This window comes from Ammospiza caudacuta, chromosome 14, assembly GCF_027887145.1.
Source record: "Ammospiza caudacuta isolate bAmmCau1 chromosome 14, bAmmCau1.pri, whole genome shotgun sequence".
NCBI classification, from domain to species: domain Eukaryota; kingdom Metazoa; phylum Chordata; class Aves; order Passeriformes; family Passerellidae; genus Ammospiza; species Ammospiza caudacuta.
The window spans coordinates 615,930-638,976 of NC_080606.1; the positions used below are offsets into that span (position 1 = coordinate 615,930).

Consider the following 23,047-nt stretch of genomic DNA (forward strand, 5'->3'; position numbering starts at 1 on the left):
AGTTGTGGTCAGTGACATTGAAAGAGATGGACTCAGTCTGCTGAATATATGGCTTGGTGGCCGACGTCACTGCCACAATTTCAAGTTTTTTAATGCTTTTTCTAACAAAGCATGCTGCGGTTAGATGGGATCAACCTTTCCCAAAGGGAAAGAGGATCTTTGCTCAGAGCTTTGCTCACAGACAGCTGTAAACCAGTCTTGGAGGGGGACATAGATGATATCAGGCTGGCCTGTGACAAGCCGTGGGACACTGCAAGGTCAGGGGGTGCAAGTGAGAATTCTTGGCCTGTTGCTCAACATGCTGAGTGTACTGGAGCACACCTGAAGTCTTAGGGAGGTGAACTAGGGAGTCAAAAGGGAACCCCACTTCCTAAAACCACTTTGTGGCATGTGATCCTCATTAGTCCAACTGCACCATCCTCCTGAGTGGGGGCTGACCTGCATGGTAGATTAGAGCAGGGATCTGCTATGTCCCCATCCTTCTCTGTGCCAGGCTGTGGGAGATGGAGCAGAAGCCAGAGATGAGCATTAAAAGCATGGTTTTGATTGCAGAGCTAACACTGAGTAGCCAGCTCAGAGCTGCTACACAGGGCATGAGAACTCAGGAATCTGTCACTTGGCCACTAGAACCACTGCCAGGGATAGAGTAGATGGCACATAAGGGCTGTCACTGGCATGTCCCAGCTAGCCAGAAGCCCTGTACTAGCAGCTTGGAGGTAAAAGGGATCCTGGCTACCATAACCTCCCCAGCTCTGCACACAGGACACCCAGCAGGGGATGATGGGCTGCCTGCTACCAAGCAGCACAGCTGTGGCTGGGCTGGACCATATTGATTTTGGATGTGCTGGGAGAAAGGCTCAGGCACCATCCCCTATTCCTCTAGCAAAACTTTTCCATCAGCAGCAGGAAGAGCAAGAGCCTCAGCCTGCACTAGCATAAATCCTGCAGATTTGGAATAATAAGCAGCACAGAAGAGGTTAAAAACTGCAAACCTGTTAGAGACAGGGAGAGTTTGAGCTGGTCAGAGAGCATTGTAATGCCGAGCACAAGAGTCTGGTCAGGGGAACCCTTTCCAACTCCCTCAAACAGAGGTCTTTCCAGGGATGATGAATCAGGAGGAGTCATGCAGACAGAACCTTCTAACACAAGCACGCTTCAAAGCTCAGCCTTTCCTTTGCTCTGCAGGCCACACAGGCACAGGTCAGCTTAGGACACATGCCTCCTGTGGAGTTCCTCAGAGGGCTGCTCACCCACCAAGAGGCCAGGGCTGGGAGGAGAGATGCAGACTGCCTTGCAAACTAACCTAGTGTTCATCTTTACAAGCTGTATGAAACAACCATCCCAGAGCACCTGCAACCCAGTGAGGAGCTGCAAGAGCTACTGCATGGAGCAGCCATCTGTGGGCAGAAAGTCGTACACATACAAGGCCACCGACTTGGACAGGTAGGTCATGGTGCCAAACCGGCCGCTTGGTGCACTGTCATACAGCAGGCTGCAGATGCCTGTCGAAGGATCCCTCTCCAGCATGTGCTCATCAGCACCCAGGGCTTTCTGGATTTTGAACAGAGAAGCAGAGAGACATCATTAGGAAAAAGGGCAATCCCATTATCAGCTTCCATCCCAAGTATTTTCTGTTGCACTCAGTGTGACACAATGATGATGAGGAGTGGGAGGAAGACACTATTGCTTTGCTGTGCCCCATGAACACAACAGGGAAAACACGCAGGGCTCTCCAAGTGGGTGAGCCCTGCACAGGTATGGGGAATGTAGCCAGCAGCCCTGGGTGAGGCCTGGCCCCTACCTGCTCCTCATAGAAGAGGTCATTTGCTATGTGCAAGATCTTTTCCACAGCTATGATGCCACCAATGGTGTGCACCTCCATGTCCACCAGCATGGTGAGCACTAAGATAGCTTCCACCAGCAGCTGCCTGTACTCTGGCTGGGGCACACGGTTGAGGACAGATTCCACATGCACAGCAAACTTCATTTCCCCTGGGGTCATCTGTGAGGAGGTAGAAAGAAGTGTACCTAAAGCACTGTATCACCTGCTGAACTCCTGAGCTGTGCTGGGCAATCACCCAGGGTAACCAGCACACAGCAACCCATGTGCCCCATCCCCCATTCACATGAACCTCCTACCTCTCTGGTTGTTGAGGAGGGAAGAACAAAGCCCTCCACAGAGAGACCATGGCACTGCAGAACAAGAAGGAGAGATCATGGTTATGGCTTGGAGAAGCATCATGCTAAGATACATAGGTCCAGCCCACGAACTTGCTCCCACTTGAGCACTGGTGCATGCTGCCCATACACCTCAGCGCCGCCTCCTGACTCCATATAGCATCACTCCTTTGCCATCAGTTCAGCATCAGCCAGAGCCCCCTGCATGGGGCTCTGCTCCCTGCCTCACCATGCTGAGGATCGGCTGTGCCCAGATCACCTTCAGCTGTGGCTCCAGCCATGCATTTGTCTGCTTGATGCATGAAGCACCTGAGCAGTTCCCCTCTGCAAGGTACAGGCTGAGGCACGTCCTACAAGACTACAAGGCAAGTGCACGTCTTCTACAGCTTTCCAAGGTCAGCTGCAGGCCTTGTCCCTGAAGCATATATCTACATAACATCAGGGACCAGCCCTGAGTGCCCAAGTCCCCTTGGCAAGGCTGGTGCCTGGGACCAGAGGCTCACATGCATGGAGAGGCACCAGTCTAACTCACCTTCTGCAGGACCTTCCAGACTTTCTGGTAGAAGCCCACAGGGACACGGTTAAGGGCCCCATCCAGCCGGCGCCTCCGCTGCCACTGGCCCTGCCGGCTGTCCGTAGTGCCCTGGTCTTCTAGCACCCTTGAAAAGGAGTCCTTGCCCAGCAGCTCTGTGTGCCCAGCAGACTGGGCAGACAAAACAAGAACCACAGAGACTGCTGCAAAGTTAAATATCCCACAGGAATGCAGCCTGCTGCTGCTGCTCAAGAGTTTGTTGTTTGAAGTAAGTTCTCCAGCCTCATTCCCAAGACAGAGCTGCTACCCCTGCCTTCAGCAAAGCCCACCTTACAGCCCCAGTTCCCTGTAGCATCCCCCAGAGCACAGCTCCTTCCTGCAACCACAAATAAGACAGACCCCATGTGTGCAGCCAACAAACATAAGTTACCAGAGAGGACCTGAGGGTGGTGTCTCCGGACTGCAAACTGAGGGGCTGAAGGAGAAAGGGAGAGATGGAAATGAGACCATGCCAGAGCAGGGCAGCAGTCACAGCAAACAGAGCAGCAGCAGCACAGATCACAGTCAGGGGCCAGGGCTGGCTGGAGACAGAGGGAGTTTTGAAAGGAAAGCTGCAGAGGGCTGCACATGCCAGAGCCACAGCAGCAGTGGGTTTGCACTGGCCTGCACATAGGAATAGGACTGCTACTGCTCTGCTGGCTTGCTCGTATGGGCAGGGATTTAGTCTTGAGCAGACAGAAGGACCAGTAGGAAGGTCACTGCCCACAGACAACCCTGTGTGATGTCAGGTTTCACACTGCAGCAAGTTGGCCCTAGCTGCTGCATCAGCCTGGCCCCAGCAAGCTCTGTCCTCTGTCTCTTTGATGACAAGACATGTTCTAGAGCTCAGGACTCCTCCTGGACATAGGCACAAGAGGAGGTCATTGACATTTGTAGCTGACCACAGGCCTCCTTCCCCAGAGAAGAAATAGCTGGGGAAGCTGCAGGCAGGACCCAGTGAACTGTCCAGCAGAGTCACTACTGGTCATGGCACTGGCAGCATCAAGCCATCCTGCTCAGCAGATTTTGTGGGTATAATGGAATGTATTTGAGCACAGCTTCCAGCTGGCTATAATGGCAGTTGCTTAGAGGGGAAGCCAACTCATTGTTGCAGTAGCTGAAGGAACCTTATTGACTTGTGCATGCAAGGAAGCTGCCCTGGTGCATGGCATGAGGGGCAAAAGCTGAGGCTGCAGGACCAGGGAGGCTTCACCTTACTCCCAGGCAGAGACTGCCTACGTTTATCCAGTTGCTGCAAGAGAACAAAATGAAAGTTCTGCTGTTGGAAGATGCCCACCAAGATGCTGGCCACACCTGAGACACCACATGGTCCTCCTCACCCCTGCACCTTCTCAAGCACCCCTGTGCTCCCACTGAATTGCCAGAGCAACCCCTACCCACTACCAGATTCACCCCAACTTTCCCCTCAGGACAGAACTGCAGACAAAATTAGCTCCTGGAAGCATCTGTGTCTCCCACTCTTCCATCAGCTCTGTCTGGTTTGTAGCTGGTTTTCACCCACAAGACCTGTCGTGAGTGGCCTGCACCACCTGCCCTCACCTGTTTGATTTCACTTTTCAGCCTGACGAGGCCAGTGCGCTCAGGCCTGGTGGTCCCGACAGCTTCCATGTCACAGATGGAGACAGCAGTGGTGAGCGACGAGTCCACGGAACGCACTGGTGGGGAAGAGAGGTCTAGAGTGGGCAACATCGCTCAAGGCATGGCCATCCCTTGTCCCTCATTGCTGCCCGGGCACTGGGACCTCTGCATGACCTTGCCCTCAAACATGATAGCATCACAGATCCATGAGCACAGTACAGAACTGCTTCAATTTAGATCCAACCAGGTCAAGTGTCAAACTAAGCAAAACTCAAATAGCCATGAGATTCGGGACTGATCCCAGAAATCACTCAGCCTCATTCCTTATGAAAGGCAGAACTTCCTGCTGGACCCCTCCAGTACTGAAGCATCTGTGCTGAACATGGGGGAGAACAGGTACAGCGCTCAAAGGTAGGAACAGGTAGATCTGGCCATGCTGTGCACTCAGCTTTGCCCTGAGATGCTCTCTGCTGCAACTCACCACTCCTTTCCACCCCAAACTCCTTGCCAGAAAGGATGTGGTAGAGGAGACTCTTCATGTCTGATGGGCTGAGATTCATCAGGTTCTCCGTGGCTTCTCCAGCTGGAAAGAAGAGAACTGTGATTTTGTAGCCTATCTCACAGTCCTCCTAGGACATTTCTACCCTGCATGCCATTCTGTGACCAGGGGGAGCACTGGTACAGGAGCTCATCCGGCAAGGACATACACTAGGCTCCTGATGTTGCCTATAAAATGGACTCTTCCCATGGCCAGCCCAACACATGCTGGGATGGAGACTGCAGTGCAATCACTTGTTTGTACTACTCAAGAACATGTCCAGCTGCAGACACTGGCACTTCCATGCAGGGTCTTGTCTTAGCCTGAGCTGCCCACTTTTAACAGTACTACTTTCTGGCTGACAGAGCCCTAAGCGTCACAGCACCTACCCCAGCAAGGGTGTTGTCTCTGCCACATGTACCTGAACAACACAGGGAGTGTGCCAGCTCTGTTGCCATCACCTGGATGATGAGCCCAATGCGGATGCGGAACATCTCAGCAAACAGTGCAGGCTGTGTGCGTATGTACATGGCTAAGTACACCATGATCTCCTAGAGGGACAAAGGCAGATCACCTCACTGCTGCTCACCAGGGCAGATAGCCAGCTTTAGGCTCCCCTGACACCCCAGCCCCTCACCTGGGTAAGGATAGACACACTGAGGTTCTTCTCACTGGCTTCATCAATAAGGTGAACAAGTTCCTCATAGGGGATTGGGCTGGGGTGTGGACAAACAGCAGAGCAGGTGAGAGGCAGCAGAGCAAACTTTGCATACCCCCAGTCTGTACAGCCCCAAGAGAAGAGATATAGGCTGGGGACAGCCACCCAGGACCACTCCTGCCCATGGACCCCAGAGCAGCAGGCTCACATCCAGACCCAGCCCAGCATGCTTCGGGAGAGAGAGGTGCCACACTCACGTGGAGATTGTCTTCTCACGTGGCTCTGGGGGCAGCCCCACTGTCAAGTGTTTCTGGTGAGATAGGAGGTCAGTACAGGCCTGGGGACAGAAAGGCAGCTGCTGTCAACAGCTGAGGGTTTGGGGGCTCAGCACAAGGCAGAGGCAGACAGAGCTGATGCAGTCATGGTTCTCCTGCTCACTCTGCTGCCTCCTCCCTGACAGACCTCAGCCTGTTAGAGGCTGGCTGTACAGCTGTTACCTCATCCAGAGCTTCAACTTTCTTCTTGAGGATACCAGAGACGTAGCGAATCAGGGCCCACTGGCGTGTCTCCCCCACCCGCACATACAACTCAGTGAGGAGCTCCTTGATGGTGGGGCCAGGCTCACTATCAAGCCCTGTGTGCCACTCGGGTCCCCTGTGAAGATGAAGGAGGTGCTGCGTTATGTCCAGCAATTTGTCTGTTGCAGCTTCCTGGCAAGCCCCCTGGGCTGTGCCAAACTCCTCTATGCACAGTGAGCCCTCAGGACACAGAGATCATCCTACTTGAGGATGTGGAGCATGTAAAGGATGTCTGCTTGTTCCTGCAGTGTGGGGCAGATGCGCAGCTGGTCCACCAGTGCCTTGCAGTCCACATTTCCATCCTCATCACGTGGCAAGTTCATCTCTGCATAGAGCGCGTGGCTCTGGAGGAAGGGAGACCTGTGCTGATGATTAGCATTACCAGCACCCTGCACCAAATGGACCCATGCATATTCTCCCTCATCAAACAACAGGACTTCCCCTTGCAATCCTGCAAGGACACTCTGGCTATAGCTGAAAGGATAGCTCAGTCTGGGAGAGACAGAACTCACCTTGCCATCCAAGTCATGCTGGTGGAGTGAACTCAGAAGCTTAACTGACTGCTGCGATGCCTGGAAGATCCTGCTGGGGACATACATCCCAACATCTAAAAAAAACCCCACAGGTTGGCAGAGACACATCTAGCCCCAGTCACCACTACGGTGCCTCAAACTACCTCAGACACTGACACTGCTCCCCACCCAGTCCTTGCAGAGAAGTTGGCTATGGGAGAAGGAGCCCCTGTCCACCCATTCAGAGGAACACCGCAGGGAGCTGCCATCCTTTATTGAGTTTTCATGGGGCTGCCCAGGCACCAACTCCAAGACACTCCATGGCCAGGACTAACATGATCAACATAAAGCGCCTTTGCCCAGGTAAAGGCTTAGTTTCTCTGCAACCCACGGGAACCCTAGCATCATACAGCTGTGAGAGCTCCCAAAGCACTTCAACCTCACCCCTGGGCTCAAGGGAAGATGTGGAGGGTGTTGGAGTTACTCACTCTGGACATGCAGGTCCTTGGCCTTGGATGCCAGGGACATGAGGTCACGGGTGGTGTGGACAGCAGCCCTGAAGCGGCTCAGCCCTCCCCGCTGGGTGGTCGGAGGCAGGTTTGACTGCGGAGTCGTGCGCTGCAGCAGGTGATCCAGATACTGAGCAACCTCATCATCGGTGTCCTCTGGAAGGGAAAGCAGCAGAGCAGGAGTTCAGCCACTTTGAGTCATAGCACCAAAGGCCCAGAGAGCTCCCACCTGTAAGAGAAAGCTTTGCTGGCTGCACAAAGTGACAATGTAGGGCCAGTGCTGGCAGCCAGGTAGAGTAATGGACAGTGCCAGCAGCCAGACACACAAAGCACCCCTGTTCCTGCATGACTCCTGCCTAGGACACTGTCTATCCTAAACTGGGGCTCTCTCCATGTCCCACGTTGACAAAGGAAGCAACAGCATGTTGCTGCAGCATGTCTCTGATCCAAGCCTGTGCAAGGACAGGAACGTCCCACTCAAACCCTGCAGGAAAACCCTCACACTCCTTCTCTCCAGGGAAGAAGTGGAGAGGTACAGCCAGAGGCAGCTTGTCCAAGCAGAGACCACTTACAAGCACCCAAGCACAGCAAGGGCATCTTCCAAGTAGGACTCCAGCAAGGGAGCAAGGCAAGGTGGGTTTGCAACAGTTATTTGTAAATTGGAGTTACAGGAAGAGTTATGGTTCCTGCCTTGCTCTTTGCCCAGCTTCAAGCAGCTCCCAACACCACATCAGGATCACCAGAGGCACCATGCACTAACAGCAACATGGAAGATGGTGCTCAGAGGCCAGGTCTCTGCTCAGTCAGGAGACAAAAGTGAGGGAATGCCCCTGAGGGGGGAACTGCCCCAGATAAAACACAGATGTCAATGCACTAACAGTGGGCCAGGGCAAAGTTATGCTGCTCTCCAACTGGCAAGCTCAGAGATGTGTTGGGCCCAGGAGACAAGCTGCTGACTGCACCTGAAGCAGCATGGCATCCCCTTTCCACCCCTCAACAGCATGGCTTGTGACAGTGCCTGAAGGCTAGGCTGGAAAAATCCTCTAAGCACCACCCTTGAGAACATTAACCTGGCTGCAGCATCTGACCACAGGAAATCTAAAATTTAGCATCTTTGAGATGCTGTTGAAAGGCCAGGCAGATCCTCGCGCTGGAGCTGGGAGGCAAAGCAGACACTTTGGACAAACCCTGATGCAGCCTGTAAGGAGGCTGCAGATGAAGTGAGAGAAGGGCAAGAAAAATGAGCATTCAGAGTCCCAGCAGTGCATTCACTAGCTGCAGGAGCTGCAGAGGTAAAACAGATAGTGGGAAGGCTGATGATGACCAGTGCTAGGTCACACAGGAGATGTCCAGAGGCCTGCTTGTAAGGGGAACAGCAAAACTTGCACCCTGCATGGTCCCAGCACAAGGTGGGGGTCCCTTATGCTGTGATGGGCCAAAGCATTCTCAGGTACTCTCTATACAGCAGTGAGGCTTCAATTTGGCACTCATGGGGGTAGGTCTGCCAAGGGGAGTGGCAAAGGCTTTGGGAAAAAAACAGAGATTAATTAGGTGGCTCTTCCCCACCACCTTGGTCAATGTGCTATCACCTTCTGCACTGCCATTTATGCATCAAAGACCCTCAGACACATCTCCCAAGCTGAGGCAGGCTCCTTTATCTCTTCTCCACATAGCAGCTTATGAAGGTCAGAGCTGCTCATTCCAGACAAGGTTGACAGAGAGCCAGATGGGAACATGGTGAAAACCCAAGCACATGAAGAACACAGCGGTGTATGCTGGCAGGGAGGCTGGGTGTTATGGTTGTAAGGGTGAGTTAGGCATTTGCCACCCCACAGCAGTGACTGGCCTGTTCTCCCTTACCATCCTCTGCTATCTGCAAGCCATGCAGCACTCCTAGGTGTCTAGCTTCTCAAAGCTGTCACTGCTGAGCCTGTAACTCATGGCAAAGACCTTACCCTCTGGCCCAGGGTCCATAAAGCTGAGGTGCGTTCGGCATGATGTTGTCAGGAACTCCGACAATTTACCAGTCTGAATTCTGGGCAAGAGATAGGAAGGTCACATGGAGAGGAAAGGGGAGGTGATACCCTTGGCTTTACCTCCTGGCTCCTGCTCTTTGATGGGGAGAGACATGTTCACCGGGAGCATTCACACACTGGTGTCTACTTTAGCTGCCTGCAACTCTTTCAGCTGTGGGTGGGCATGGAAGGGCTGCCCAAAAGCTATTAGAGAAATCCTGTAGCCATGGATTTGATGACATGAAGAGCCATGTCCCCTCTTTCATCTCCTCTGTTGGGACTGTAGCCCTAGGGAACACTGATAGCCTAGCACACCCCAGTGTATCTTCCCCAGCTTGCTCCCCCACACCCTATGCTCTGCCCAGCAGGTATCCTCATAACCAGGCTCTTGGAGGCCATGAGCCCTCTCCCTACTGCACTGCAGGAAGCTGCACTCACCTTGCACCACCAAAATACCCATCCTGCAGCTTTTGAAGCATTGCCAGCACCGTGGGATGGACACTGCTGCTGGTTTCATCTGTGTGGAAGATGCACAGGCAGTCAGGCCCTCATGCTCAAACTCGCCCCCAGAATGTAACCCAGGACTAGGTGAGCATTCAGACACCCAAAGCACCATGGCCAGACCCTTACTCTGGGGTATGTGGTCAGGCTGTGGTACCAAAAGCACCACCCAAAAAGGGAAATTCTTGACTGTCCAGGCTGGATTCAAGGAAAACCATGCCAGGATGCACTCCAGGCTCCACGGATTTCACCCTTGGCTGAAGCAGACAGTACCAGACAGCAGCCCCTAACAGCCCCCTGCTCTGTCTCTGCCTTTCACATAATGAAGCAGAAGAGTGGGCTGCTGTCGAGGTCAGGAGACACCACAGCAAAAGGCACAGAAATTAAGGGGATTTTAAATACACAAGGAGAGACAGAAAGGCCTTAGAGCACAACAAAGTCACTTTCCTACACCGGGCTCATAGGGAACCTGTGAGCTGCTGCAGGCAAGCCAATTCTGCTCTGTGCCTTTGCTCCTTCCAGTTTACTGTTTTCCCCTCTCTGTTGACTAGGAAAGCCTTTAGCAGATGCTCAGTCTTAGGGAAGAGTCAAGACACAGAAAGAGCACCAAGAACACTTCTACAGAGAAATTGTGGTTTTGGTCTTGCTCCCAAAAGGCCTTTCCACAAGCCTATTTGCCTGGAGCCTGAATACGTCAATGCCAGCAAACAGCCCTTGAGCTGCAGGTACTACTGCCTGGCAGACAACCCTGTTAGCTGCCAGGCCAGCTGCCCACTCAACATGGCTCCTCTGAGCAGTAAGCTCTGCACAGGAAACTACTAGCTGCTCCAGCCTCACCATGTCCCTGTTATTGAGATGGTCACATATTTGCCCACCCCCTTCCTCCTGCAGAGCCATTTCCCAGGGCTGCTCTAAGCAAATGCCTTGTCACGCTGGAGCATCTATACCGAGCATGGTGTGGGAGATGGGGAAGGTGATGGTTGGTCGCCCAGTCATCCTCCACCGGCTGCACAGGTAGGAGAGGTCTGTCCTCAGCATCTCCACAATCATCTTGTTGTCAAGAGCCAGGTAGAACTGCTGCTGGTCTATGAACTGTGAGGACAGCAAGAGACATGATCAGCCCTACATGTAGTCACTAGGTCCTTATGGTGCCACCTATGTCTTCCCACAGGCACACAGTCAAGCTAGCCATGCGGTGCCCCCAGAGGGCACCTGCCTTTGCACCAACAGCTCATCCCTTACTTGGCATCAGCTAGTACAGCCCAGCAAGGGACCCTCAAACCCCAGGGCAGCTACTGGCCACTAACAACTACGGGGACATAACTAACACCATAGCTCAGCAGCAGCAGCATCCAGCACCACACAGTGAGTCCATGTTGTGCCTGTTTCAAGTGAATATGCACTCCCCATAGTGCTAGGTTTGGATTACTGCTTGTTCCCTGGACACACGTCCCTGGCCTGCCATCAGCATCTTCCTGGTGTTCTCGTCAGGGTGAGCAGGGATTTTCATCCAATACTGATCATTAAAAGGCTCAAGCTGTCCCAACATCCACACAGCCAGGACCACCAACTGTGCTGCCTCATGCTACAGAGTTGGACTACTCCACACTGCCAGGCTGTTTAGAGAGTGTATCTTAGAACGAGTACCCAGCCATTGAAGAAACTTCCTGCCCAGTTTCATATCACAGAATAGCTAGGAATGAGCCTCTGCAATGTCACTCACCTGTGGGGTAAAGGTAAAGATGCTCTTCCTGATTTTGTAGAGCTTGGAGGTCCCAAGGACACCCATATGCCGGTAGGGCCGTCCAGTAAGGCACATCTGCTTGTTGCGGCCTGGGAAGGCAGGGAGAGGAGTTTTTAGTACAAGCCTTCTCATGAAAGGGCTGCAGCAGCAAGTAGTGCCAAGCATCTTGTTACCAGCCAGCAGGGAAATGCTGGTTTGAAGTTGGGATATCCCAGAACTGTGTGTCAAGCTGGTACAGTTCTAAGGGACAGTAATTCTGTCCCCAGACCTGCCCAGAGGAGTAGAGACATGGTGAAACAGCGACACACAGCCTGTCCTGACTTCTGCAGTGTCACAGCTTCTGGTCTTCGGGCACGTCCGAAGCAGGAGCAGTGCTAGAGCTGCCCGTCTGCATAGGGCTGGGCCCCCTAAGCTGACAGCTCTATCAGCATTCCAATTGCTCCTGGATGACTCCCAAGGCCCAGGATGGTGCAGCAACAGCATTACCCCTTGCTTGTCAGCTCTGGCAGCTGCCAGGCTGCTCCCCCTGCCCATGTCACACTTGGCCTTTTGGTGGCCTAAATTAGCTGCCAAATTAAATCACAGCAGATCAGGTGTCTCCTTTGGCCCAGGCTAAATCTCTGGCTCCTGCAAAACAAACCCCATGCCCAAGGGTTTGCAGCATCAAGGAGCAAGCATGCAGAGGTGAGCACATCCTCCCTTCACACTCAGCCCTGCCCACCCACCAACAACAGCCATACTGCCTGAGCTCTGGGCCCTCTTTGCCAGGGACAGCCAGAGGACGCTTCCCGGGTTCTGGCTAGCCTCCCCCATCCAGATCTGAATACAGGAACAGAAGACAACTCCTGCCCACATAAGGTTCAACATCTATCAGTCTCTTGTCTCTTCCTGGGGTGACTATGCAACTGCAAGCCAAAGCTCTATTCCTGTCACAATCACACTTAACAGCACTGTCTGCCACTTTGTTCCCCTTTGGCATCAGCGGCGTTATCAGGCCTAGAAATGGGCAGCAGAATCCTCATCAGCCAAGCAGAGAGCAGGACATGACTGTCTATGAGCAGGAGTGCCAGGCGTGAGACAGAGCCTTCTGCACCCCATTTGCTGCAGGAGCAGGGAGCCCAGCTCACCCAGCCGGGCATAGATGTGGCTGAGGATGCGAGCAGGCTGCACTCTGATGGGGTAGACGTCGGCCACAGTCTCCACGTTAATGCCTTCCTTCTGCAGGATTGCCTTGATCTCCTCTGTTTCAGCCAGGATACACACTGTGGATGGAAGACAGTCTCAGTGCAACAGAGGCACAAAGGTGTGTGACAACAGTGCCCCATGCCTTTGGGACACATACAAGGCACCATACCACAGAGAAGAAGCTGTCTGGGTTCCCTTGGGAACCAGTTCCCACTGCAGAAGTCTGCTTTGCTCCTCCTAACACTCTATACACACAAGTCTTCCTCACCAAGTGGCAGTAAGACAATTTTCAACCTCTCTGCAGAGGAGGCTGCAGCAGATGATAGTTTTGTGGGTCAACACAGGATGAAACAGAAGGACTTGCACCCCATCTTCCACCTGCCTTGCAAGGGCTGAGACTGGGCTGTATTGGCAGCAACCCATCAAGCAGAGTCACCCCAGAGGCACCTCTGAATTCTGCCCAGCCAGAGTCCTCCCCACCTGCAAGACTCAGGGGTTTGGGACTGGTTCCTTTCCCTCACCTTGGACCACCACATCAGGTTTAGGGACAGTCGCGAAACGGCGGTTGAGGGGATCTATTTCACCAGGAGCTAGAAACCCCTGTGGGAAAAAAGGTATAAAGAGATTAACATTTTATGGGTAGGGTAGAATGGACGATGCCTATGGACAACTCACCTTTAAGAGGTCCTGGGGGGTGGAGGTGACAACTTCCCCATGGTGGGTGGCAGCATTTGCACCTTCCCAGCTCAGAGCCTGGTCCCACAGCCCTCCCCAGCACCCAGGGTGACCCTACCTCAGCCATCAGACAACCCAGAATGTAGAGGGACTGTCCCCACATGTGTGGCAGCTTGCCCATGGGTATCCTATCCACAGTGTGTGGATTCCTGTATTCTTCATCCACCTGGAAGACAAGTCAGGAGGTCAAGAAGGGATCTATAGACACAGGATGCTGAAGGAAGCATCCTCACTGCGTCTTGAAGTCCAGCAGTTCAAGGCTTAAAACAAGGTCTGACAACAGCATTTGTCACAGAGCCAGGTTACATTCCTCGTCTCTTACTATGACTTCCCCGGGCATCTGTGTCAGACAACAGAGCAGCTGCTCAAGCCATGTTTGGTTTCTCAGCTCAGGCCATCCCACTAGAGCTGGCATGCCCCAGGAGCACCCAGAGATGCTTTCTGATACTGGTGAGGAGCAAATCTCTCCTGGATAACCTGAGCATCAGGAGGCTACTGCTCTTAGCCCAGGCCCACACAAATTCCCTCACCACTGATCTGGAGCTCAGCACCACCTACTCAGCCCAGGTCTGCTTGTCCTGAGCTCTCAGAGCACTCAGTCTCTGAGCAAGCAGATTGTCAGCAAAGAACTCTTGTGTGTGGGAACAAGAAATGCTTTGGGAAAAAAACCCCAATTTTTATCACAGTTTCATAACAGCTCCAAGCCATCCTTTTTATACATGAGGTTTCCATGCACTACGTGTGCCCCTTCACTAACAATTTGGGTTAAAACTTAAAACTTAATTATCTGATAATAAGACCAGGAGTTTCAGCACTGGACTTTCATGATCCTTGTGGGTCCCTTCCAACTCAGAATATCCTGTGATTCTGTAAGACACTCCTGCTTTCCACCATAGCTCAGGTTCACTCACCTTATCTGGTGGGACACTGTAGAGCTCTGGCAGCAGGTGTACCCCATTCTTCCCCTTGATAAGAACCCCTTCAAGGGCTTCCCGATACTCCTGCACCTGAGAAGAGAGGAGAGGAAATCTGCTGCCAGCTACCTGCTTCCTTCCTCCACACACTGCTCCTGCCAGGGAATTTTTTTCAACTAGCCCAGCAGGTCTCACCTCTCTTACCTGCTCCATGTTTCCACTGAAAATCCCATCAATCATCAAGTATGCCCAGAAGAGAGGCCACTCACACTCAATGTTCTCAAACAGCTTCAGCTCAGCAGGTTCATAGTAGAGGCGTTTGGGGTCCTGTAAGTGACATCGAGGCAGGTGGTATGTGACAGGATCCCCTCAAACTGACAGGGCTTCTCCTCCCTGTGAGACCCTAGCCTCAAATGTCCTCCCAGCCCTTATTTGCAGATAGCCAAGGAAGAGCTGAAAAGCAATTTCACCTCCAGCCTCTGTTTTCTCCACTGGACTACCCCCTCCTGAGCCCCCTGCACTGATAATGGAGAGACTTACCCTTTCTGGGGTCTACATCCCCTGTGCCATGCTGGGTCCCCTCTGCCTTGCCTGCTCTGCCTGAGCCTCTCAGCATCTGTCTCCTCCAGCATCATCAACCTGGCCCAGCCAGGTGAGAGGGCTTGGCCTGGTGACACAGGGCCAGAGAGGTTCCTTCATGGCCCTCCTGCCATGTGGTGCCACTGTGAGCCCAACGCAAGGGAATCTGTCAGGATGAAGAGCTGCCTGCCCAGAGCCCTCCCACCACAGTTCTGTGTGGTGTAGTGCCCTTTCTTCAACCTTCCCTGCTAACTGCTCTGTCTGCTGCAGAGAAGGGAGAGTGCCTTAGCAGACTATTCAGGCAGAGAGGACAGAAGGAACAGATATCTTCTACCTGGACTCCAGCCATAAGCTTCCAAAATCCCATCTGACTCCAGCTAGATGCATGCCTCTGCAGGCCCTGCTGTCCTTTCCATGCCTCACAGCTCCCCAGAAGTAAGTAATCCACAACTCTGCATGCTGCCAAAGCTCATAAGCATTGGGAACACTGGATTGGAGATGCTGCTCTGGCTCTGGAGGAGAGGCAGCCACACATACTGCCTATTATGGGCAGGTCTGCAGAGGTGCAGCAAAGGAGAAGCATTCAGAAGTACTCAAGACCAAAGGTTACAGGCCCAGCAGCTGGTGATGACTTAAGAGCCTCTAAATATCATTTCCTAGTTCAGCAGTTAACAAATGAGACTGCTGCTTACAAAAATTTCCTGTTTTCTCTCCCCAAAGCAGCTAACTCTCCACTTGCTCCCAGGGCCATTCTGACAGTACCCAAGCTGACTGCTGGTCTAGGAGAGACAGAATTAGCTTCGTGACCTCCAGAGCTACCTCGCTCAGGGATGATGCAGCCCTGGAAGAGCCCACCTCAGCAGGGCTCCCATGCTGGGCACTGGTCCCACCTTCTACCAGACTAAGAAAGACACACCACCGGGTCTCAGGATACAGGCAAAGCCAGTCTCTGGCCATCTGCTATGGGCGTGGGTGGGACATACCACCTTCCCAATGAGCTCTGGCATTTTGGGAAGCGTTGTCCAGACCCATGACACTGCCTGGGGCTTCTCAGGGCTCCTGTCTTCCCAGTGCTCCCTAACACAGCCTTTGTGCTGCATCCAGGCAGGCTGCTGCTTGGCAGTCAAGTTGTGCCAGGCAGCAGGGCTGAGGAGCCTCACCTCTTTGGGAGTCCTGTATCCATCCCGGAGGAAGCGGCAGCAGCCATAGCGGCCCTGGAAGGGAGGGAAAGATTGGCTGAGCAGAAGGCACAGTGTGAGGTATCTTGTACTTTCAATGCAGAATCAGGGGCAGGGTGTTTCCTTCAGCCAAACACCCCCTTCCTCACTCATCCAGCACTCAGGTGCCACAATCACAGCCTGGGGCCACAGCACACAGGGCTGCTTCTTTGCACACCCCTGCCACAGGTCATGGAGACTGGGACAGGACATGCCCCAGCAACTCCCCAGAGAACATGTTTTTGGGAAAAAAAGGGCTACAGCAGTCTGGACTGCAGCTGTCTCCTGGGAACAGTGAGACAAGGGCAGAGATGCTCACCTGCAGCTTGGTGATAATCTCCTGCTTGGTGATTTCTACCAGCTCGCTGTCCTCCACAGCAAATGCTGGGTAGGAGATGACAGAGAGCACACTGGCATCCACCTCCTTGGATGTGGAGGCCCTGGGCAGCATTGAGTGGAGGATCGACTGGGCAAAGGGGAAGGCAAGGTGGTTAGGCTGTCAGGCTAACACTGCAAACCCAGTAGATCACAGTTCCTCTGACAACAGTGTCATGGCCAAGGGGGTCTCACCTGGCAGTGCTGCACTTCGTCTGACAGCACCCATATCACTGACTGCGGGCCTCCCTTGGCTCCAAAGAGATCCAGCTCATCCAGTGCCTCCAGGGCAGCCTGCAAGCAGGGTGAGACACAAAGAGACATGTCCTTTACCTTGCTGTTCATTTGTAAGAGCTCTCATTCCATGCTAGTCCCTCCGTGTAAAGCACTGCCCAAATTTAAAGGAATTTGAACCCTGCTGTGGTTGCAGAACATCTCTGGTCAAAATGGGACATCTCCAGACATCAAAAGGGTCCGGGACATTTCTGCCACACACCCCCAATTAACTTTTCACTCCCAGTTCAGGCAAAATCCAGGCTAGAAGGGCACAGTTTTATCCCAGTGCACGAGAAAATAGGTTCCTGGGGAACCTATCACTGCATTGAGCCTCAGCAGTTCAACATGCCCAGCCTGCCCTGTCAAAAAGCAGCTCAGGGCCACTGGAGCTCCTCATCCCACCAGCCAGCATTGCTTCCCAGCTCACCTTGGCCATGCCAACAGAACTGGCATTCAACTCGGTGATGCCCTGGTTTGTCTTGTCCCCACGCTCCCATATGCCAAAGTCCTGTGAAGCAGGCACTGTTTCAGAACATACCCAGAAAGCCTTTGAATCCCACCCATCCATGGTGCTTCAAGAAGGTGCTGGTGTGGCTCAGGTGGAACCCACAGCTGTTCCTGGACACCAGTGCAGTATCGCCACCATCGGAGCACACCCCGCCTCCTCAGCACATGCTACCCACCGCAGTTTTGTAGGCAGCTTCGATGTAGAACACAAGGTTCTGGATAAAGTTGACTTCATCCAAGCTGTGAATTATGTGAAGGCCTAAAGCAGAGGGAAGAATTCACATTATGCTCCAAGCCCACAAGCATACTCAGAATGGGGCTGCAGTAACCCAGGGACGATTCCTCCCCACTGCATGCCTGCCCAACGGGAGCTATGTCCTAGCTGACTCCATCTCCACTCCCACCCCTTACTGGGCTGCACTAGGGCTTCAGACAAACGGGCTTTTGGAGAGACCAACATCAAGGGGCCCAAACCCGCCTCAGGTACTGTGAGCATAAGGAAACAGTGGGGGTCACAGAAGCCATTGCAACAGCTTGGTACCCAGGACGCTGCATCCAAACTGAGACTCTGAAGAACCTGAAGAGTAGCATGCTCAAAGCTGCAATGGGAGCCGCCAGCATTACCTGAGGCCGTCATTTGTGCAAGCATGAGGAGGTAGAGGGAGGTAGCATCCATCTGTAGGTGACCCCATTCGTGGTCTCCTACCACGGTGGCACAGGTGTGGGTGTTATATTTGGCATGCAGGCAGTCCCTGGTGCTCTGACTGTACTTGAAGGCCTCTACCTTGTCCACCTTGAGAAGGGCAAAGAGATGCAGGCATTCATTGAACCCTGTCTACAGAGAGAACTGACAGCTCCTGAGCCAAGGGCTGCCCCATGCCATGAGTGGAGCACATGGAGTCACGCCTGGCAGGGCAGAAATTCTGCAACCCCTGGGCTGAGCCCCACTGCCACAGCTGCACCATGCAGAGAGAAAAGGGTTTACCCCAAATGCCCTCAGGGAGGAGGAGCTGTAGAATCCTGCCAGGCCTCATGACAGGGAGCAGCTGGCAAAGGCTCCACTGACTGCCAGCCCACAACTTCAATCACACCCATGACAGATGCTCACTCAGAACTTATTTCAAGACTTGCTGGAAGGGAGCCTTCCCTCTGCTCATCAAGGAAGGCTGGGGAGGGCTGGGGGAGCTAGGACAACAGCCTCTGTGGTACAGCAGGGCTTTAAGGAGACCACATGACACTCAGAGGTACTTCCCAGCCCCTACCTGTCTCATCATGCACTGGAGCAGCCCCTGCATCAGCTTCACCACGCTCTGCAGGAACAAGGAAAATAGGTTTGTTAATCTCCAGGAGAAGCCCTGACTCAGGATCAGCTGGCCGCTGACCTTTGTGGGGCTCAGTGTCCGTAATCAGAGCCCCTGCTCACATTTTCACAGCCCCTGGGTGACAGCAGAGGGAAGATTTCTTGGTCTGCCAGCAAGGCCAGGTTGCCATGCTGTGCAGGAGGACAGAGGGCATGGCTGCAGGACATGGCTCCCCAGCCCTTGAGAAAACGTCTGTGGCCCCAGATCACCCCAGAGTCAGAGGTCTAGACCCTCTGGTTGGGCTCCAGTGTGGTCTGGGAAGAGCAGGCTCTGACATCCATTCCCATTGCCTCCCGTGTCGGGGGAGAGCCGCGTCCTCGTCCTCACTGCACTGCCCCTGACCCAGCTGTGACCTGTGGCTGACCAGACCGGGGTGACTGCGGTCCCCGAGTGACACCAGCCCCGCCCCCGGCTCCTGCTCCCTCCTACCTGCTCCAGCTCGTAGGCCTTGGCCTTGTCCTCGTCGCGGTCGGCATTCTTGCGGTAGGCTAGGCCAAGACCCCACACCGCCAAGATGCTGTACACGTTGTCCCGGACCCAGGCGTCCTGGTGGTCGGCGCTGGCGGGGAGCAGCCCCGTCACCGCGTCCTGCGGAGGGGATGCACCGTTCACACACAACTCCCTGGCCCAGCGGCCGGCGGGGCGCGCCGGGGCCCCGGGTCTGCTCCCCATTCCCGGGCAGGGTCCGCACCTGGTGGCGGAGGATGGTCTGCTGCACCAGGCGCCCGTAGCCGTCCAGACGTACACCCGAGTTGCTCCGGCTCCTCATGACGGCGGCTACAGGACGGGAACCGGCACCGGCGGGACGGCACGGGTCCTCTCAAAGCCCCGCCCCGCTCCGCCCCGGGGCACCGCCTGCTCGCTGCCGCCGACGGCGCTACCCGAGCACCCCTACAGCCCCTGAGCGGCCGCCCCACCCGCGTCGCCCGGCGCTCCTCGCCAGCGGTGGCTTCGGTCCACGGGGCGCTCAGTCCCGAGTGGGCAGGACCTGAAGGACATGGAGGCCCCGAGGGCGGGGCGGCGGGGGCCTTCGGCGCCCCCTGCCGGGCCAAGGCCGAACAACCCTGAGTATGGATACACGGCTGCAAGGACAGACACCCGGACGGACACACGGATAATCACATACACGGACGGACGCGCGGACGCACGGATACCTGTGCCGGTGTGGAACACATACACGGACTGGTGTGTGGTGTGGCGCAGGGACGCAGGATGTGTTCGCGTACTGGTGTGAGACTGTACAGACACACAGGCGGACACACCGATAGGTACACGTACCAGTGTGCGTCTGTACGGACACGCACACATAAGCTAGGTGCAGAGACAAAGACACGCATGTGGACAGAGGCATGGAGACGTCCATAGGTGTGCACGTGCACGTAGGAGCATGGGCATGCACACACATGCACACTTACAGGTGTGCACTTACACACCTACCTGCACTGGAACACATGCACAGGCAGACTCGTGTGCACACATACCTCCACACGCACACATGTGTACACAGCTATGCTTTGCTTTTCTGTGTGTCCATAGCACACAGAAATACACACACACTTGTGCACCTATGTACATTCACAGGTGTGCAAACCTGTGGATACTCACAAGTACCCTCACCTATAAGCACACATATGCATAAGCACACAGTCACACTTCCCATGCACATACACAATCATGCACATGGGCACACACAGGCTTACACTGCATACACCTGCATGCACAGGTGTGGGCAGACACGTGCATCATACAGATGTGCACCCACACAGGTGCACCAGCAGCATTTGGGCACACAGTGGGCTCCTGAAGACCACAGCACGCCTCATCCCAGGGACCCTTTTGGGTAGGTGGGGGCCAAGTGGGTGCTGCATTGGACTCTGCAGCTGTTGGGCGAGAGACAGGACCCCGCAGGTGCCATGTGCCACCCTGAGGCACACATGATCCTGTCATCCATGTAATCTGCCTTTGCACAGCTGGGCAGAGGCAAGAAGGTGCTGAACGTGGGCAGGGTGCATTAGGTTTATTTTCTGTACAGAGCATCTGGAGCAGCCCAGCCACGGCATGGCCCCAGGGAGCTAAGCAGCACAGTCTCCCCCTGGCCCAGCCCACAGGACATACGGCTGCTGGAGAGTCCTGTCCCAGCAGTGAGTGCACACTGTCCCTTGGTCTCTGGGGATTCTAGTGCGCAGTGGACATTCCTAGGGATGCTAGTGGCTGTCGGCACTCATACTGTGGTGGGGCACACCCCCAGCCCTGTGGGGCAGAGCAGCCAAGAGCACTATGCCAGGGTGTGCAGAGGAAGAGCATCCCTGAGCTGGAGGCAGCTGGATGGGGGGCCAAAGCTGGGCTCTGCTGGGGGGTGCCTAGGCTGGAGTCACTGGAACTGGAGGACACCACAATGGTGGGCACAGGAGGTCCCTGGTGGGCAGTGAGGAATAATGGGGTGGGGGTCCTAGAGTTGAGAACTCCCAAAGTTGGTGGGGTTGGGTTACTTGTGAGGCCCCATGGCTGGGGACATCAGAGTACAAGGAGCAGGCCACAGGGCTTGTAGGGATGAGACACATTAAGAGTCCCAGTCATGCACACAAGCCTAGGCAGGGGGTGATGCAGGGGATGAGCAGGGGTCCCCAGTTACCACAGGCCCTGCTGACACACTGAGTGCTGTGCCAGCAGTGGGCACCCAGGGGTCTGCTGCTCTCCATCCTCTAGAAGGGTGTTGCATGGGCCATCTGGGGGGCCACATGCCTCCCACCCCCTGGGGCTCCTGGAACACCCAGAAGGGCAGATGGGGAAGTGAGGAATGTCCTGAGTCACCTGGCACCTGCCCTTCATGCCAAGACCCCCCTGGAGGGCACTGTAAAGAAGCAAGAGGAAGGACAGGAGTAGTGCTAGGCTGATGGTGATTCCTGGGGATGGTAGTGGGGACTGCACTGGCCCTGTCAGCCATTCTGAGTGCTGAGGCTTCCATAGTCTTGCAAACTCCATCTGTCAGGTGCCTCCTCTCAGGCACTGCTCCTCTCAGGTAATGGCTCTGCACAAATATTTCAGTGGCCCTGGGCAAAGAAACAGCCCCAGCTGGGGGCTGCCAGTATCTCTGCAGGGCACCCATAAGGCATCTGGATTCTGGCTAGCACCGTTTGCATCCAGCTACAGTCCTGGCAAGGTGCCTGGGGAGCACCTGTTCTCCACAGCTGGGTGATCTCCATCCTGGTGCCCCTGTACTGTGCCCAGCCTAGATTTACCCCAACACTGCAAGGGCACGTGGGACACATCCCCCCTCTGCCCAGTGCCAGCCTGCAGGATGTGGGGTGTGAGGTGTGCATGCCCACTTAGGAGGGGCAGCAGGAGGGATAGTGAATGGGCACCCTGTGGAAACAAAACAAAGCCTCAGTGTGGGGTGTGGGGTTTGGGGCAGGGGAAGGAGCTCGAACAAGGCAGAAGGGAACAGGGATGCACTAGCTGGCCTGGGGGAGAGAAAGGGGCTAGCAGCAGCTCCACAGGCAAGATCCCTACCTGAGGGTGGGTTGGGGCACATGTCCCCAAAGCCAGGATTCCTGGTGGTCCCCAATGGAATGCCAGGCTGTGCCCAAGAGGCTCACATAGCTGCGGGATCTGCAGGAAGATCATCCCTGCAAGGTGCACCCAGGCAACAGGCCAGGGTCACTGCACCCTGCACCTGGCAGTCCCAGCAATGATGCAGGCACAGAGCTGGGGTCATCTGGGGACAGTGAATCTTTCCCTGAATCACTGCTCCTCCATCTCTGTGGCAGCACCTTTCCCACAAACAGCACAGAGGTGATCCTGATGCTGGAGCAGCCCCTAGGCACCCATGGGTACTCAAGGAAGGGGCCCATCCCAAAAGACTCAAGAGCCTGTTGGCACAGTGCATAAATGGACACGGGGCTGGGGTGACAAACTCCAGTGCTCACCCAGGTGAGCACTTGGTCCAAGGGGTGCTGGCAGCAGGTTGGGGGTGAGGGGGGCACTGGCATCTAGGGGTATCCAGGGCTGGGAGCATGCCCCTCTCCATGTCTTTTATCATCACTTGTCTGCATGAATCAACAGAACATGGTTAATGATTGATAGGGCTTAGATATGTGAGCTTCCAAAAAAGCAGATGTTCCCCACTCATCACCAAGATGTGGCTAGCTGGGGACAAGGGGCAAGAGAGAACCTGGGGCTCTGTGGTTTCTCAGTCTTCCAGGATGGGAAAGAAACTTTGAGATTGGCAAGAAAGGGAGGGATTGGAGTTGACAGCAGCCCACCCAACAGCAAACACGGGAAAAATAAAACTGCTGAAACATCCCCATGGAGCTTGGGCCAGCAATAACAGATGGGGCTGGACCCCAAGCAAGAGGAGACCCTGGCAAAAGCATGAGCTGTGGAGAAACAGCACCCAGGTGACAGCACTGGTGCCAAGGATGATGGCTGCCACCTATGCCTTGCTGCTCAAAGAATGGAAATTTTGCTCCAGCACTGCAGACAGGGCATCATATCC

At 54.6% G+C, this 23,047-nt stretch overlaps 1 protein-coding gene across 2 annotated transcripts; it reads right to left on the minus strand.

Annotated features, from left to right (window-relative positions):
• Positions 1 to 73: 73 nt before the first annotated feature.
• Positions 74 to 19,391, minus strand: PHKA1 (phosphorylase kinase regulatory subunit alpha 1). Of its 2 annotated transcripts, XM_058814033.1 has the most exons (34): positions 19,244 to 19,391; positions 18,982 to 19,140; positions 18,454 to 18,501; positions 17,816 to 17,984; positions 17,368 to 17,450; positions 17,112 to 17,192; positions 16,604 to 16,702; positions 16,353 to 16,499; positions 15,977 to 16,030; positions 14,442 to 14,564; positions 14,235 to 14,330; positions 13,382 to 13,489; positions 13,110 to 13,188; positions 12,531 to 12,665; positions 11,383 to 11,492; positions 10,607 to 10,751; positions 9,597 to 9,675; positions 9,099 to 9,178; positions 7,123 to 7,299; positions 6,635 to 6,729; positions 6,327 to 6,466; positions 6,042 to 6,198; positions 5,802 to 5,881; positions 5,524 to 5,602; positions 5,308 to 5,437; positions 4,830 to 4,931; positions 4,310 to 4,425; positions 3,963 to 4,001; positions 3,141 to 3,185; positions 2,711 to 2,881; positions 2,140 to 2,193; positions 1,802 to 2,002; positions 1,424 to 1,551; positions 74 to 494 (listed from the first exon to the last, which is right to left on the minus strand). In XM_058814033.1, the coding sequence occupies exons 1-34, from the start codon at positions 19,319 to 19,321 to the stop codon at positions 467 to 469; spliced, it is 3,615 nt and encodes a 1,204-aa protein (XP_058670016.1). In that variant the 5' UTR covers positions 19,322 to 19,391; the 3' UTR covers positions 74 to 466. The 2 variants fall into 2 exon arrangements, with proteins under 2 accessions (XP_058670016.1, XP_058670014.1); XM_058814031.1 differs by having other exon boundaries at positions 74 to 1,551.
• Between the last annotated feature and the right edge of the window lie 3,656 nt (positions 19,392 to 23,047).